The sequence below is a fragment of the Dasypus novemcinctus genome, chromosome 15 (genome assembly GCF_030445035.2).
Source record: "Dasypus novemcinctus isolate mDasNov1 chromosome 15, mDasNov1.1.hap2, whole genome shotgun sequence".
Taxonomy (NCBI): domain Eukaryota; kingdom Metazoa; phylum Chordata; class Mammalia; order Cingulata; family Dasypodidae; genus Dasypus; species Dasypus novemcinctus.
Window position 1 is genome coordinate 6,849,537 of NC_080687.1, and position 18,516 is coordinate 6,868,052.

General features: G+C 37.2%; 1 protein-coding gene across 4 annotated transcripts in view; it reads right to left on the reverse strand.

Annotated features, from left to right (window-relative positions):
- The window catches only part of PDS5B (PDS5 cohesin associated factor B), a 206,249-nt gene that overhangs the window by 143,203 nt on the left and 44,530 nt on the right, over nucleotides 1-18,516 (reverse strand). For all 4 annotated transcript variants that reach the window (XM_058276971.1, XM_058276969.1, XM_058276970.1 and 1 more), the window contains exons 2-6: nucleotides 11,470-11,595; nucleotides 7,115-7,318; nucleotides 5,398-5,484; nucleotides 5,189-5,286; nucleotides 4,325-4,451 (exon numbers count right to left, since the gene is read on the reverse strand). In XM_058276971.1, coding sequence (XP_058132954.1) covers nucleotides 4,325-4,451; nucleotides 5,189-5,286; nucleotides 5,398-5,484; nucleotides 7,115-7,318; nucleotides 11,470-11,577 — 624 coding nt within the window. In that variant the 5' untranslated portion in view covers nucleotides 11,578-11,595. The remainder of the gene's footprint in view (nucleotides 1-4,324; nucleotides 4,452-5,188; nucleotides 5,287-5,397; nucleotides 5,485-7,114; nucleotides 7,319-11,469; nucleotides 11,596-18,516) is intronic.

Below are 18,516 nucleotides of genomic sequence, written 5' to 3' on the forward strand. Positions count from 1 at the left end.
AATTTGCTGGGAAGCAGACTTGGCCCAGTGGTTAGGGCATCCATCTACCAGGTAGATGGGAGGTCCGCAGTTCAAACCCCGGGCCTCCTTGACCCGTGTGGAGCTGGTCCATGCACAGTGCTGATGTGCGCAGGAGTGCCGTGCCACGCAGGGGTGTCCCCTGCATAGGGGAGCCCCACACACATGGAGTACACCCCGTAGGGAGAGCCACCCAGTGCGAAAGAACGTGCAGCCTGCCCAGGAATGGCACCGCACACAAGGAAAGTTGATGCAGCAAGATGACGCAACAAAAAGAAACACAGATTCCTGTGCCGCTGACAACAGAAGTGGACAAGGAAGACGCAGCAAACTGACACAGAGAACATACAACTGGGATGGGGGGGATAAATAAATAAATCTTTAAAAATAAATAAATAAATAAATAAAATACAATTTGTGAACTAACAAACATGCAAAGCATCATACACAGGTCCCATACATCACCCCTCCACCAATACCTTGCATTTTGTGATATATTTGTTACAAATTATGCAAGAACACTGTCAAAATATTACTATTAACTATAGCCCATATCTTACATTTGATGTATTTTCCCCCAATCCACAGTTTTTTTAAACAGATCAATTTTATTGATACATATTAATAAAGCATACAATTTATCCAAAGTGTACAATCAATGGTATTTGGTATAATCACATAGTTGTACATTCATCACTTCAATCATTATTAAAGATTTTAATTATTTCAATAATAATAACAAACAAAAAACAGACAAACAAGGAAATTCCTCCCCTCTCAATCTCTGTTTCCCCTATTGTTCATGGCTGCTATTTCTAGCTATTCTTGCACAATTATTCATTTGTTTATTAAGCAGTTTTATTGCAATCTATTCACATACCATATGATCTTTCCAAAGTGTATAATCAATGGCTTTTTTTAGCTGTTAAAAAGACCTTTATTGTAAAATTGTAAAATAAATAGAAAAATAGATTGAAAGAAATTACAAATTTTAAAAGAGAGTGCAAGGCCAGTTTAGATTCAATATAATCAATTACAAGAAATACAGTATAGCAACAAACATTTAAAATGTAATTAATAATTCAAACATAATAGAAATTAATTATAACAATTCTAATTTTTATATTACAACTCTAAATATAATAATCTCTAGGAATGAAATAAATTATTGAGTTATTTATTTAATTTCTACTTAGGGCATAATTCTTTCTGGATAATCACATTCCTATTTGGAAATTCTTCACATCTTACTGGAACGAATTGCTGCAGATAACAATATGCCAACTCATAATTTTATGCAGCAGAAAAACTCAATCTTTTTCAACAGTAATCATGCTAAATCGTTATTGATCTAAGTGGATTATTTTTCTTTTTTAAGATTTTATTTATCTCCTCCCCCCTTGACTGTCTGCACTTGCTGCCTGCAGATGGGTTATTTTAATTAACAAGTATGCATAAGGAAAGGTTAAAGAAAAATCAAGTGTCCAAAAAAATATCTCTTCTCCAATCTTCCTCAATTAAAAGCAAGTGTTTATTTTGTATGCAGAAACTTACAGAATACTGATCACAGGAAAAACTTGCTAGTTGCACTGAGTAATTATTGTTCATACTATAATATTGTTATTTTATATTTATCTGATCTACTCCAGCTCTTTTTTTGGTTACTATTTGCATGGAAAACCTTTTTCTAACCTTTCACTTTTAACCTGGTTGTGTCCTTAGGTCTGAGGTGGGTCTCTTGTAGACAACATATAGACGGCTCATATTTTTTTATCCATTTTATCAGTCTATGTCTTTTGATTGGGGAGTTCAATCCATCTAATTGACTTTTTTTCCTAATCTTTTCCTTCATAGTACCTAGCTATTTTGTTAAATATTATTTTTGTCTTTAATCCCTTTAATTATACTTTGTCTTTAATCCTTTTAAGGGTATTTTATGATTTCTATCTAATAAATACATTATTTACAATCTTGAGGTTTAATTTTGCTATCTGTAGTGCCTGCTGACTTTCATCATTGCTGGACTATTTCAAGAATTTTAAATTTTGAATGATGAGATCATTTTCATTGAGGCAATGTTGTACAGCTGGAGAGTGAGATTTTATCTTGCCAGAAACGTCTTAAATTTGTGCAGGTTTTTATACTAGTGATTCCTCTCTTTATACCCAGGACTATTCTGATCACATCACAGAGCCATTACTTCCAAATGTCGACTGGAAAGCCAGTCATTGTCAAAAAAACAAAACATGCATACAGAAAACAAACAAAAGACTACAAACATACATCTTGATTAGTATTACCCAGGTAGAAAACACGATCATCAATTTCTCCGTTGTCTCAAATTAGTGGAGACTTCCCTTTCAATTTCATCACCAACTCTTTATCTAGAGTTAATGTCTTTTGGTGAAGGCCCAAATTAGTGACAGTGACTTCCCAACAGGTCTCTAAAATCTCCAGCCTCTATTCAATCCAATCCATCTCCCGATTGTGACTAAAATTATCTTTATACAGTACAAATAGGATGGTTTCCTTTCTTGAACTATCTCCGTTTCCTAACAGATAAAACCCAACTGATAAGGGCCTTCATTATCAGTTATATCTTCTGCATCTTTAGTTTTCATTCTCTGTTTAACAGCTGAAGTAACTGCTCATAACTCTTTGAACATGCAATATTTTTTTTTGTAATTCCTTATCTTTGCACATGCTATTCTCTCAACTAGAGTGATCATCCTCTGGTTCCTTTCCTCCATACCACCTGTCTGCCTGGTGCTTTTCTACCCAGCGTTCAGGATTAGATTCAAAAGTTACCATCTCTTTAAAATATTCCCTGACACACTTAGCTTTCGAGTATTTTCATATTTTTTGTTTCTTTTTTCTTTTCTAAATTCAGCTCACATGCAGGTTTTTTAGGGGGCTGGCAGAGTAAGGGATTATTCATGTCTTTATTTCTCATCTCATCTCTCTCTCTTCCCCTTTTTTTGGTTAATTTTTATTTTCTTATACACATACTTTTACATAAATTAATTTGCCTATATATTTCTTTAAATACAGTCTTTTATCTCCCTTATTTAAAATTTTATGTTTGCACTTATTTAAGTATTATTTTACACAAAATAATTTAAGTCAATCCTGGTGGAACCACAAGACATTTTTTGTTTTGTTTTTAAGACAGATCTATGGGTTGTTGTTGTTTTGTTTTTACCATTTTTTATTCTGGTTCCATATATACAACCTAAAGTTTCCTATTTTAACCACTTTGAGATACACGTTTCAGTGGTCTCAATTACAGTCACAATGCTGTGTTACTATCACCAACATTCATTGCCAAAATGTGCCCACTGTCCCAAACAGAACCTCAGAATATGAATGAGCATTAACTCCTCATTCCTTTCTTCTACTCCTGCCCTGGTAACCTGTAGTCTAGTTTCCGATTCTAAGAATTTGCATATAAGACTAATTTCATATAAGTGAATCATACAATATTTGTCTTTTTGGGTCTAGCTTATTTCACCCAACATGTCATCCTCAAGCTTCATCCACATTGTACATGTATCAAAAGGTCTTGCCTTTTTACGGCTGAATAATATTTCATTGTATGCTTGGTGATCTGGAGCTGTATGTATCCCAGAAAAAATTAATCCAATTTAATGGTGTGAACCCATTTTAAGCAGGATGTTTTGATGAGATTACTTCAGTTAACCCATGGTTCATTATTTCAATTGGCATTCCTTACTAGCATCCTGCCCTAGGGAATCTGGACTGTGCCCATCCCCACAGCCATGTGAATCAATTCCTATAAAAAAATCTCACAATATTTACATATCATATATATCCTTTTGGTTTTGCTTCCCTAGAAAACCATGACTAAAATAAATATTTTTGCCACATTTTGTTTATCCATTAATCTGCTGATTGGCACTTAGGTTGCTTCCATTTTCTGGCAGTTGTAAACACAGTATGCAGTTTTGTGTTTTTTTAATCCTTCATAAAGTCCAAAGGCTAGGTAGCAGCATCTAAATAGCTATGAACTCACTCCCTGAAATACAATTATGATACTGATAAAATACAGATATTTCATTACATATAGTAAATCCATTATTTCTTCTTTTCCTTTAATTAGTAACTAAATACATGTTTTGTGTTTTACTAAACATTAAACACAATAAATATTCATTAATTAGTCAATAAAACAAATTCTCCAAAACTAAGGTATAAGGAGGACAAACTGTATTTAGAACCTAAGTATAAATTCCAGACCTTAATGTTGGTGGGCAGTAGATACATTTAGGTATATATTGTTACATACCTTATGTGCAGGCACCAGATTTACCAAAACTGTATCCAAAAGCTCCTGAGATACTGTATCACCTTCACAAATAATAGAGCTCATAAGGTCTACCATGTGCATATGAACTTTCTGGTTGTGACCATTGCTGGAATTCAAACAAGCATTTATTTAAAGTATAATATAACTGATGTCTACAAGGTTCAGTCATAAGATGTACTGATATATATTACACTTTATAAAAAATGAAACCAAAATATTAATTAAATAAAATTCTATATAGTCACTTAAAGCACCTCTTTCCCAAATCTTACAATAGTATCCAAAATATACATTTACTACACTTCCTTGACTACTCTTCCTTAATTTTAACCAGTCTCATAAACAGGTGATTAAATCAAATGCAACTTTTTTATCTTAAATTCAGAAAAGCCAAATGGCTTTGCCAAAGTTAATTATAGTAAGTAATTTTAAACAATATCAATAATGCTCAAAAATTCACATGAATTAAGGAGTCAATGATATGTAAATTAAATAATAGCTAAAATTAACCATGTAATCCAAAAAATATTTTACATTGGCTACAGTGTTTTATGCCACTATTTTGACCAATTATTCCTTACAATACAAAGTTCTACCCTCTTTTTAGGAGGCACTTAGGATCGAACCCAGTATTTTATACATGGTAAGCAGGCACTCAACCACTTTAGCTATATCCACTCCCCTCTATTCACTTTTAGACAACTATAAAAATAATCTTAAATGGCTTAGGTTTACAACTTTTAGCCTCCTAATATTCATCATCACAAAGTTGGCACAGATTCACTTATAAATTCTTTATCTTCATATGTAAATAATATTATATACTTATTAAAATAAACTTACTTTATAACTGAAAATAATGTTCTGTATAGCTGGGTAAAAATTTCATTGCTATCTTCTAACTCAAAGCATATGTTATACGACTTGACCCAAGCAATGTTCTAAAATTAGGAAGTAAAAAACATGAAAGGAAACATTTTAATTAGATAAAATATCTAAGTACAAGAATCAGTTTAAAATGTTATCTCCCCAAAATATAATATACTGCTTACCTCAAGCAAATAAAAATACCTATTGAACTGTGGGCTCTTTGTATCCTCTAGCCCCTTCAACTGCCTTGTTATAAACATAAATATATCCTGACGGAAAGGAAAAAGCAAAGTATTGTTTAGGAAGACTAAGCGAAAATATACACTAAACTCCTAATTTAGCACTTACTTGTATATATCATGATAAACTATAAAGACCAATTTTTTTAAACATTGTATTTGGCTGTATAAGTTTTTAAAAGCACACATTCATATGAAGTACATTAAATATCTTACTATCATTCATAGTAAAACAGTAAATCATTTACTGTGATCTCAAAGTACAGCAAGAAAGACTTCATCTTACAAACAAGTTAAAGAAAGAGTCCTTGGGAAGCAGACTTGGCCCAGGGTTAGGGGGTCCGCCTACCACATGGGAGGTCTGCGGTCCAAACCCCAGGCCTCCTTGACCCGTGTGGAGCTGGCCCATGCACAGTGCTGATGCACGCAAGGAGTGCCGTGCCACGCAGGGGTGTCCCCCGCGTAGGGGAGCCCCATGCACAAGGAGTGCGCCCCGTAAGGAGAGCCACCCAGCGCGAAACAAAGTTCAGCCTGCCCAGGAATGGCACTGCACGCATGGAGAGCTGACACAACAAGATGGCGCAACAAAAAGAAACACAGATTCCCGTGCCACTGACAACAACAGAAGCAGACAAAGAAGAACACACAGCAAAATATGCACACAGAACAGACAACTGGGGCAGGGGGGGAAGGGGAAAGAAATAAATAAAAATAAATAAATCTAATTTTAAAAAAAAGAAGAAATAGTCCTAAAAAGCAAGTCGACTAAAATTTAGGTTATGGAAATAAAAAACACTGAAATGACAGATCTGATGAGATCTGAGCAAACAAGCAGGTTCCTCACTCCATTCAAGAAGCAACTCCTGGAATCAATGAACTATGTCTCTTTAATTCACCACTTTAAATCCAATTCCTGATGCATACCTAACAGTGACATTTGTTAACTAAAAGAAACTAATTTTCTGCCTTTTTTCACTCTGTAGAGTAATAACTTTATTATGGACTCATTTCCTAACCCATAGTTTCCATAATGATGTTTTTTGTTATCTGTTTTTCAATTTCCTTTCTAACCTGCCTTGTAATCACTCATTATCTTTCTGCACAGCTCTAATAATTTCATGCTTTTTATGGCATTTTTTTCCAAATTGATTAATCACACTAGTTCCCTTTTCTCACATTTCAAAGATTTCCTGTCCATATGGCTTTACTTACAACCAGCATGACCAAATACTACATGGTTTCTCTTACCTTTCCATAAAATTTTGTTCATTGTTTATTTCCTCAATAATTCACATCACACCTTCCAGTAAATGAATTAGGATTTATATACTGCAAATTCAGGTTTATACTAGAGTGCTATCTGTTAATGAATGAACACAGTCTTCGATATGGATTTTCAAGAGGGAAAAGGAATTGCCTTTCAAGTAACAGTGAAGGAATCAAAGCTAAAAAAACTATACAAGCTAAAAAGTATAGAATACACATATCCTTAGGATCAGAAATCATTTTTCAAAAGTTCTGAAGAAGCAGTAAACAATGATTGCTGCAGCCACTGACAAAGAATCCAAACAAATTACCTAAATACTTTAACCTGCATTTTAGTTAAAAAGATAAATGAAAGTACCAGTCAATTTTAGCAGTTTTTTTAAACAGTACTTGCCTTTAGTTTATCAGGAGATGTGTAAGGTGCTTCAGGAGCATAAATCCTGAATATATCAGCAAGGCAGCAAGCTACTAATAAGCGAACATCTTTATCAGGATGCTTGAGGAAAAAATCTGAAGCAAGATGTAAAGCTAGATTGAGATAAAGCTCCTTTTCTTCTTCAGAGTCCTGGTCCATATCCATGAATGTTTTTACAACCATCTATAAAAAACAAAATCTCAATCAAATAATGAAATGTTCTATGTAAAAACAGATTCATTTGCAATAAAGGCCATATTAATTGCAAACATTAGCTCTCAATATATATACTCTCATTTCCCCCTGAATGTGCTATTTAAGAGAACAAGTAATTGTAAAAGCCTAGCGTAAACAACTTTTCTTTAAATAACTAAGTAAAACATTTTTGATTAACACATTATCTCTGCTAACTCAATGTTAGAAGTTTAAAATTAGCCTCATACATTGGCCATTTAACCAGAATTCTAACGTTTCTTGATACTTCTCATCTCACTGGTCTAAGTAGACAAAAATGAGAATGCCCTTATTTAAAAAGTAATATCCCTTTTCATAATATTTCTAGTCCTTTCATTAGAAGAAAATGTATACTCTAAAGAAAAATCTAGGGTGGCAATTTAGTTTTCTACCTGAGCCATAAATTTCATCAGCTAAAACAAAATATACATACAGATTTGAGAAGTAAACCCAAGACCCAGCCCTAAACATTAAAAAGCTACCATGAAGTGACTAGCATAACATCCAACCAAGTATTTCTTGTGCCACAGTGAAAGAGAAGATGGTACGGACAGTTCCTTGGTGGGACTCAATAGGATGTATGAGGTAAGGAGAAGTCACAGGAAATAGTTCTCTCTTCAAAAACACTGACATAAAATAGGAGGGATGGAAACAAGAATGGTGAGGAATGGCACACCATGACTTCTGAGTAGCTTCCTCTAATTTCATCACAGTAGTCACAATGGTGACCACTGGACGACAGTAACTGGGTACTACACTCAAACCAAATCGTCAACTCCAATGAAAGGGCAACCACCTAGCATCCACTAGGTGGTGCTGCAACTGGTAGCAACAAGTAGGGCCGGCCACCAGCATCAAGGCCTGCAGTGAGCTAGACATCTGAGTAACCAATAGTCCAATTTCCCACTTAGTTCTCTGAGTAGCCTGGAAAACATTGCTCCTCACAGAGAAGCACCTCAGTTTTATTATGCCAGATGCCAGAACCAAGACTAATCTCTATTATACCAATCTGGCACTTTAACAGTTAATTTAAGGGCACATTGTTCAGGGCAATTCTTCTTAACTTTTAAATTTTATCACTTTTGAGATATGTGCTATGATGGCACTGGTGTATGATATAAGGGGACAGAAAAACAGAGCTTAGGTGTAGGCAACTATTGCTTTCTCTAGAATCTCTTCATCAAACAGTGAGATTATTAAGCATATTCTGAATAAAATGTTACAGGAAAAAACTTAAATATCACCTTATATATTTAAAACTGCTGTAATTTATAAAACTTACACATATATTTGTGCATATCAAAATCCCACATATTATCCTTTTTATATTCTCTAAGAAGGATGGTTAAAAAAAAAAAACAGTGGGAAGTATAAATTATGAAAATAAATTAAGAAGTATATTAAACAGATTATGGCGGCGGACTTGGCCCAGTGGTTAGGGTGTCCATCTACTACCACATGGGAGGTCCGCGGTTCAAATCCAGGGCCTCCTTGACCCGTGTGCAGCTGGCCCACGCGCAGTGCTGATGAGCGCAAGGAGTGCCGTGCCACACAGGGGTGTCCCTGCGTAGGGGAGCCCCACGCACAAGGAGTGCGCCCCATAAGGAGAGCCGCCCAGCGCGAAAGAAAGTGCAGCCTGCCCAGGAATGGCGCCACACACATGGAGAGCTGACACAGCAAGATGACGCAACAAAAAGAAACACAGATTCCCATGCAGCTGACAACAGAGGCAGACAAAGACAACGCAACAAATAGACACAGAGAACAGACAACCGGGATGGGGGGGAGGGGAGAAAATAAATAAATCTTAAAATAAATAAATAAATAAATAAACAGATTACTGCCAGGCATAAATGTCTACAAAGCAGCAAAAGACCACTACAAGCACTGAAGATAAACACGGCAGGGAGCATTCCACCAAGGCAAACAAGAAAGATATTGAAGGCCTGATAATAATACTGAATTTCACAGTCTTCAACTCAAATACTTCTCTAAAACCTCATTGATAACTCATATATGAGTCTCTACATTAAAGATCTGGAGAAAATAACATCTGTAAATGACACTAAATGCTAATCAGCTAATAACAGTGGCTTCTGTCTGCTTTCCAGATTAGTGTCTCAGCAAACAGCAGGGATGTTTACCCATCACTGCTGAAATACAATCAATCTGAGGAAATAAATGTACTAGTTTCTCTAAAAATTCAATAGATCAAGAGAATGTAAAAACATAGAAAACAGAAAATGTCATACATATAAAGAATGGGTTAGTAGCTTGACTATTTTTAATAAAATATAACACAAGTTCCCAACTAGATAAAATATCCCCCTATTGGCAAATTTAATCTGTTCAGAGACAACTTTTACTTTGAATAACAAATATTTGCTATCTGACATTCTAATACTTTATGTACAATACTAAGACTTTAGGTGAAATTTATAATACTGAATTAGGGTCCTTTTCTTCTTATAACAATATACCATATAGCAGTGGCTATAAAATAATACTTTGTTTTAAAGCTCTTGGGCCTTCAGTGATAAATTAAGGAAAGTATTCCAGTCTTGAAATCCAGGTAAATAAGAATATATTATCAACGAACATATATGTCTAGGTAGGTACAAGCTAGAAGGAAAAAAAATGCTCAAAAATAAAGACCAGGGAAACAGACTTGGCCCAGTGGTTAGGGCGTCCGTCTACCACATGGGAGGTCCGCAGTTCAAACCCCGGGACTCCTTGACCTGTGTGGAGCTGGCCCATGTGCAGTGCTGATGAACGCAAGGAATGCTGTGCCACGCAGGGGTGTCCCCACGTAGGGGAGCCCCACGCGCAAGGAGTGTGCCCCATAAGGAGAGCTGCCCAGCGCGAAAGAAAGTGCAGCCTGCCCAGGAATGGCGCTGCACACACAAAAAGCTGACACAAGATGATGCAACAAAAAGAGACACAGATTCCCGTGCTGCTGACAACAACAGAAGCGGACAAAGAAACAAGACGCAGCAAATAGACACAGAGAACAGACAACCAGGGTAGGGGTGGGGGGGAGAGAAATAAATAAATAAATAGATCTTTTAAAAAATAATAATAATGAAAAAATAAAAATAAAGACCATCCAAATCGCTGATAAATCAACTTAACATTCTCTTTGGCCAATATACTCTGTTCATTTCAACAACCAAAGATCATTAGAGCCCTGAAGGAAAAGGTAAAACATTATAAAAAATAGATAAAGAGGGAAACGGACTTTGGCCCAGTGGTTAGGGCGTCCGTCTACCATATGGGAGGTCCGCGGTTCAAACCCCAGGCCTCCTCGACCCGTGTGGAGCTGGCCATGCGCAGTGCTGATGCGCGCAAGGAGTGCCGTGCCACGCAAGGGTGTCCCCCGCGTGGGGGAGCCCCCACGCGCAAGGAGTGCGCCCGTGAGGAGAGCCGCCCAGCGTGAAAGAAAGTGCAGCCTGCCCAGGAATGGCGCCGCCCACACTTCCCGTGCCGCTGACGACAACAGAAGCGGACAAAGAAACAAAAGCAGACAAAGAAACAAGACGCAACAAATAGACACCAAGAACAGACAACCAGGGGAGGGGGGGAAATTAAATAAATAAATAAATCTTTAAAAAAAAAAAAAAAATAGATAAAGAGACTGCAGCCACACAGTGACGGCGTCATCTACGGGAGCTGTCCACCAATCAGAGCCAGGGGGAGAAACTCAAAGTAAACTCTTTCACCTACTTTGAAAATAACTTACTCGAAGTAAAATACAGCCTGAGTACTCAGGACAAAGACTTAAAACTTCCCTTCTCCGAATATAATGGTTCCTCTTAATAAAATAATTGAGATATAGAAGGAGACAACTTTCTACAGACATAAGAGAACAAGAGTACTGTGGATTTGCTATTCGTTATACCATGCAGAGAAGGCTCTAGAAAACCTAACCTTCACACTTTTTTCTTGCTTTCCCATTAACCTAGTCTGTTCCTTATCTACTCTAGTTCCTTCTCTATACTTCCTACCCTAAGTTACTCTAACAACATACTGCACTAAGTGATTTCTACAGGGTATCCTCACTCTGAACAGGTGTCAAAACAATGTAATCCAGTTTTACATACCTTTAACCGTCTCACCATCTCCTCTTTAGATATTTTATCTGAGATTTCCTTGACACCAGGAGGATAAGTAATTTTTCCATCATTGGTCCTGGTCTTCGAATGAGCCATGATGGAATATTTTTACCCCTAAAACAAGAAAACTATTAGATGCATATCAGAAAATACATAAAAAACTACATTGGTAATAAACATAAAAGTAACTTGTTCCCCCCAAAAAATAATTTAAATTACTAATTTAATTTATAGTAATTCACTTATTTAATTAATAAAAAGTCACTTTATGGACCATTACCAAATAAAGGTCTATTTTATTTTCCATTAGTGGCAAACAAGTACTGAAGCATCGTATGCACCCACGTCCCAAGGGCAGCATGGGGCATCATCCATGCCTATGTCCCAAGGACACACGCCAATCATGACATAGCTAGTGGTAGTCTTGGTGGTTTTATAGGGCAAACGGGAGACAAAAAAATCCAAACCTGCCAAGGTAGAAAGCCAAATAAGAGGCCCTCCCAACCTTAATAAGGAACAGTTCCCCCTCCAAAAAAAAAAAAAAAAAGACACCCATGCAAAAGAAATGGTAAATCAGAGATCAGCACATGCCCACCACCCACCACAGGAACAGCAGAGGAGGAGGCCTTGCACTCAGCAGAGAAAGACAGTAAAGGAGACGTGGGAGGAGCAACTGATCAGGGTCTGCAAGTTTGCTAAGGCTCACATGACCTAAGTGTTCTGGAGAAACTCAAGGCACAAATTTCACAACTCCTGGCTAGAGGTGCCCCCAAATGTCTAATGAAGTAAAGGCAAGCCCTGGCTAGAATATTTATAATTTTACAGAAATAAAAGGCACACGTGAAAACACCAGCAAGGGAAAAAACATTATCAAGCGTAAATAAAGAACTGAAATTAAAAACTCAATGGAGGGAAGCGGATTTGACCCAATGGATTGGGCGTCCGCCTACCACATGGGAGGTCCAGGGTTCCTCCTGACCCGTGTGATGAGCTGGCCCACGTGCAGTGCTGATGTGCGCAAGGAGTGCCCTGCCACGCAGGGGTGACCCCGTGTAGGGGAGCCCCACATGCAAGGAATGTGCCCTGTAAGGAGAGTAACCTGGTGTGAAAAAAGTGCAGCCTGCCCAGGAATGGCGCCACACATACGAAGAACTGACGCAGTAAGATGATGCAACAAAATAAGACACAGATTCCAGGTGCCACTGACAAGAATACAAGCAGACACAGAAGAACACACAGTGAATGGACACAGACAGCAGACAACTGGCGGGGCAGGGGCAGGAGGAGGAGAAAAAAAAAAACTCAATGGAGGGAAGCGGCTGTGGCTCTATCAGTTGGGCTCCCGTCTACCATATGGGAGGCCCTGGGTTCGCATCCTGGGGCCTCCTTGTGAAGACAGGCTGGCCCATGCGCCGCAGAGAGCTGACAGCCCATGTGCTACAGAGAGCTGACGGCCTGTGCACCGCAAAGAGCTGATGCAGCAAGATGACCCAACAAAGGGAGATAAGCAGATACAGAAAAAATATGCAGCAACTGGACACAGAAAACAGCAAAAAGAGGTGGGGGGGGGGGGGAGGTACAGTAAATAAATAAACTCAATGGAGACAGTGGATTAGAAAGATATGGAACTTTCTTTTCTTCATAGATATACTATGTAAATATTATGAGTTTTTAAAATAGCAACTGGCTCACATGACTGTGGGGATGGGCAGGTCCAAATTCCCTAGGGCAGGCTGCAAGTTGGGAATGCCGACCAAATAATGGACTCCAGTATGGAATTAAGACTCATATTGTGGGGGAATGCATGGGAGGGAGTTCATTTGGGGCATGCCTCTAAAGCACACGAATGTGTTCAAGTGTTCATGGGGCATTTCATGGACCTGCGCATCCCCACAGTCATGTGAGCCAGTTGCCTTTAGAGTTACCTCTTGAGGGCCTCTTTGTTGCTCTAATGTGGCCTCTCATTAAGCCAAAAGCATATAAATAAACTATATTCCTCTTGGTGTGGGACAAGACTCCCAGGGATGAGCCTCCCTGGCACAGAGGGAGTATTACCAAGTATCAACTAGCAATGTACCTGGGAAAACACCTTGACCATAAAGGGGAAATGGCAAATACAAATGAGTTTTATGGCTAAGAGATTTCAGAGTGAGTCGAGGAGATCATTCCAGAGGTTATGCTTATGCATGTCTCAGCAGGATCTCACTGACTGCCACAGTAAATACTGCCTCAAACAGCGTGGCTTCTGAAGGCTCTGGAGACATCCAGACTCTGTAGGAAGGGCAGACAGCTCAGGAGTTTGGCACCCTGACAGTGGGTCTTACCTTGGAATTTCTGCTCCCCAGTGAGTTGGACTCATTTGTGGTTTCCCTACAAATGAAACCATTTTTCTGCCCCATCTATCTGAACCTATACTTAGTACTATACTTAATAGGTGTACATCCAAGAGATCTAAATCTTCGGTTTGTTTAAGTGCCAGTTGGGTACTGACCTTAATCTCAGCAGAGTTCATTGAACCCAACCAGTACAACACCCATCCCAACAAACAGAGAGAATCTCCAGCTGCAAGCAAGATAGCTCCATCCATCTGCCACGGGATCTAAGCTCCCTTTCAATTAGAGGCAGAGTGGGCGTCACCATCCCAAAATCCTCAGGTTTGGTGGAAAAACAATGGACTAAAGTAAACTTATTATTATTCTACTATAAACTTATTGTTATTCTAGCAATGGAAGAATCTGTATCATTGATATAAAGGCAGTGGCCACCAGAGGCTCTGAGGGGAGGGAGAACGAAAAAGATGTAATATGGGGGCATTTGAGGACATTGGAATTGTCCTATATGACACTGCAATGATATATATAGGCCATTATATATTTTGTCATAACTTACAAAATTGTACAGGACAGAGGATAAACTATAATGTAAACTAAAATTCACAGTTAGTGGCAATGTTTCCATACATCACTGAAACAAATGCACCACACTAATGAAGGATGTTGTTAATGTGGGAAAGGGTGGGAGGGAGAAGGAGTGGGGCATTGGAGATCCCCTATATGTTATTAACATTTATGTAATCTAAAGTTTCTTTAAAATAAATAAATTAAATAAATAAATGACTCATACTGATTAAGGTGGGCCACGGGTTAACTGAAGTAATCTCATCAAAAGATTCTGCTTAAAATGGGTTCATACCTATAAAACTGGATTAAGTTTAAGAAAACGTTTTTCTGGGATACATACAGCTCCCGATCACCAAGCATACAATGAAATATTATTCAGCCATAAAAAGGCAAGACCTCTGACACATGCTACAACGTGGATGACCCTTGAGGACGACATGTTGGGTAAAATAAGCCAGACACAAAAAGAGAAATATTGTATGATTCGCTTATATGAAATAAGTCTAATATGCAAATTCATAGAATCAGAAACTAGACTACAGGTTACCAGAGCTGGGGTGGAGGTAAGGAATGGGGAATTAATGCTCAATTCATATACTGAGGTTCAGTTTGGGACAATGGGCAAATTTTGGTAATAGATGGTGGTGGTGGTAACACAACATTGAATCTAATTGACACCACTGAAACATGTATCTGAAAGTGGTTAAAATAGGAAACTTCAGGTTGTATATATGCAACCAGAATAAAAAATGTTTAAAAAAAAAGCAAACCCATAGAACTGTTTTAAAAACAAAGTCTTGGGTTCCCCCAGGATTGACTTATATTATTTTCCTTAAAATATTACTTAAATAAGTATGAACATAAAATTCCACAAAATTATACTCAAAGCATAAACAACCAAAAAAAAAAATAGATAAACGAACCTCCTCAAAGTTAAACCACTTTGTACCTCACAGAACTTTGTCAAAAGGGTGAAAAGGCAGCCAACTCAGTGGGAGAAAATATTTGGAATTCACATACCTGTTAAGAGTTTAATATACATGATATATAAAAAGATGCTACAACTCAACAATAAAAAGACAAACAACCTGATTAAAAAATTAGCAAAAGACTTTAATAGACATTTGTCCAAAGAAGAAATACAAATGGCAAACAAACAAATGAAAAAATATTGATCACTAGTGATTAGGAAAATGCAAATCTATTAGAAAGGCCACTATTGAAAAGACAGAGGGAAGTGGACTTGGCCCAATGGATAAGGCGTCAGCCTACCACATGGGAGGTCCGCGGTTCAAACCCCGGGCCTCCTTGACCCGTGTGGAGCTGGCCCATGCACAGTGTGCACAAGGAGTGCCCTGCCACGCTGGAGTGTCCCCTGCATAGGGGAGCCCCATGCGCAAGGAGTGCGCCCTGTAAGGAGATCCACCCAGCGTGAAAGAAAGTGCAGCCTGCCCAGGAATGGCACCGCACACACGGAAAGCTGACACAACAAGATTCAACAAAAAGAAACACAGATTCCCGGTGCCACTGATAAGTATAGAAACGGTCACAGAAGAACACACAGCAAATGGACACAAAGAGCAGACAACTGGGGAGGGGAGAAGGGAGGGGAGAGAAATAAATTTAAAAAAAAAAAAAAAAACTAAAAAAGACAAACTACAAGTATTGGAGAGGATGTGGAGAGATAAGAATGTTTGTTTTCTGTTGGTGGGAAGGTAGAATGATACAGCCACTGTGGAGGACTCTTTGACAGTTCCTAAAGAAGTTGAATATAGATTTACCATGTGACCCAGCAATAACACTACTAGGTATATACCCAGAAGAATTAAAAGCAGTGACATGAACAGACATCCGTACACCAACGTTCATAGCGGCATTATTCACAATTGCCCAAAAAAGGAAGTAACCAAGGTATCTATTAACCAAAGAATGCCTAAACAAACTGTGATGTATACACACGATGGAATAGTATGCAGCTATAAGAAGAAATGAAATTGTGAAGAATATGACAACATGGATGAATCTGAAAGATATTATGTTGAGTGAAGCAAGCCAGACACAAAAGGGCAAATACTGCGTGACTGCTCTATTATTAACTATATATATTGTGTAAACTCACAGAGTAAATAACTTAAATATGGGTCACCAAAAAATAGAATGAGGTTAAAGAGTGGAAAGCTGAGGGTTAACTTATGCAGAATTGATAAAAAGGGTTGTTAATCTTTGGAAATAAAAAGGTGAAATCACAAAATAGTGTTTGTAACTAGCAATCTCATATATGTGTACGTCAGTCGTTAAAAGGGAAATTATAAGGTAATGTATATTACTAGAGGGAAAGCTAATAAAATGTAACATGGGACTATATAGCATAGTAAAGCCTCATATGAAATATGAATATGGGTAATATTACATATATAAGACTTTTTCTTTGAAACTGAACAAATATATACTAATACTACAAGATTTTAATATCGGGCAGAAAAATTATGCTAAGTGAAAGAAACCTGACAAAGTACTACATATTGTATGATTCCAAGTATATAAAATATAAATATAAATCAATTTATAAAGATGAAATTAGATTAGTGGCTGGAGAAAGATAGAGGGATTGAGAGGTGACTGCTACGGGATGTGGAGGTTTCCTTTTTGGAGTAATGAAATTGTTCTAAAATTTTTTGTGGTGATCAATACACAACACTGTGATCACAGTAAAAGCCACTGACTGTACACTTTGGATAGACTGTATGGTATGTGAATATATCTCAATAAAACTGCTTTTAAAAAAACTCAGTGGATGGGTTTATTAGCAGATTAGAAAAAGTTGGGCGAATAAGTGAACTGAAAAATGAGTTAGATGAAATTATGCAGACCAAAAACTGAAGAAAAGGTAGAATTAGAGTATTAGGAAGGTTACATGTTCTAAGGCAGAGACTTTTATTTGAAGATTATCATAAAATACCAAACCACAAATTCAAGAAGCCAAACAGAATTAAACTTATTAACATTATCATTCTTATTGTTATTCCAGAAAACAAATAAAACCTTAGAGCAAATGTCCTGCTTTGAAAGGAACAGCATTTAAGGTAAGAGCTGAATTCTCAACAATGTAAGTCAGAAGACAGCCTAATGTCATGTTCAATGCCGGGAAAGAATATCATTGCAATCCTGAAGTTTATATCCAAGGAGTATAATTTTCAAGAATAGGTTGTGATAAGGACACTTTAGCCAAAGATTGAGAAGTACAATAGTTTATAAAGCACTTAGAACATTGTTTGGCATATACTAAGTGCTATAAGTGTATGCGATATATATGATCATACATGTATGATTATACATGTATGAACATAAATGAGCAGGTTAAAAGATCAATATCTTTAAAATGCAATTTTAGAGCCCACAAAAGACATATGAAAACATACAGATAAATGTTGAAAGTAAAAGAATGTAAAAATATAAAATGCAAACCTAAACAAAAGAAAGCATGTAAGTTAAACCAATAATAAAAAGAAAAGTAGACCAAAGGACCCACCACTCCTTGGTATTTACTCAACAGAAACACACTCATGTGTTTGCCAAAAGATATACATGTAAAGATATTCAAAGGAATACTACTCATAGCAACTGTGGTAGATGGAACCATGTACCATGTTCTTTAGACATGTTCTGAATCTTTTCTTGTTACCTTAATGGAAGATTGTTAATATTTCAGTATTGTCCATAGTCTGCTTGGTTATATTTTTGCCTGATATTAACATTTTGTATCATTTATGTATATTTCCTCTGTTTCAAAGAAAAATACTCATATACACAATATTACCCATACTATATTTCACATGAGGTTTCACTATGCTGAGTGGCATGTTACATTTTTTAGCTTTTCCAGTAACATAGACATGTTCCTAATCTTAATTTATATTCCCAAGGGCATGGATCATTGTAAATAGGATCTCTTGAAGACGTAATTTCAAATTAAGGTGTGGTCCAACTGAATGAGGTTGGGAATCTTAACCCAGATTACTGGAGGCCTTGTAAAGATAAAAAAAACAGAAACCAGAGTCAGAAGCAGCCATGAGGAAGATCCAGAGGGCAAAGCCAATGGAACCAGAAAAGCAAGGAAAGGAATCATCACGTTTCA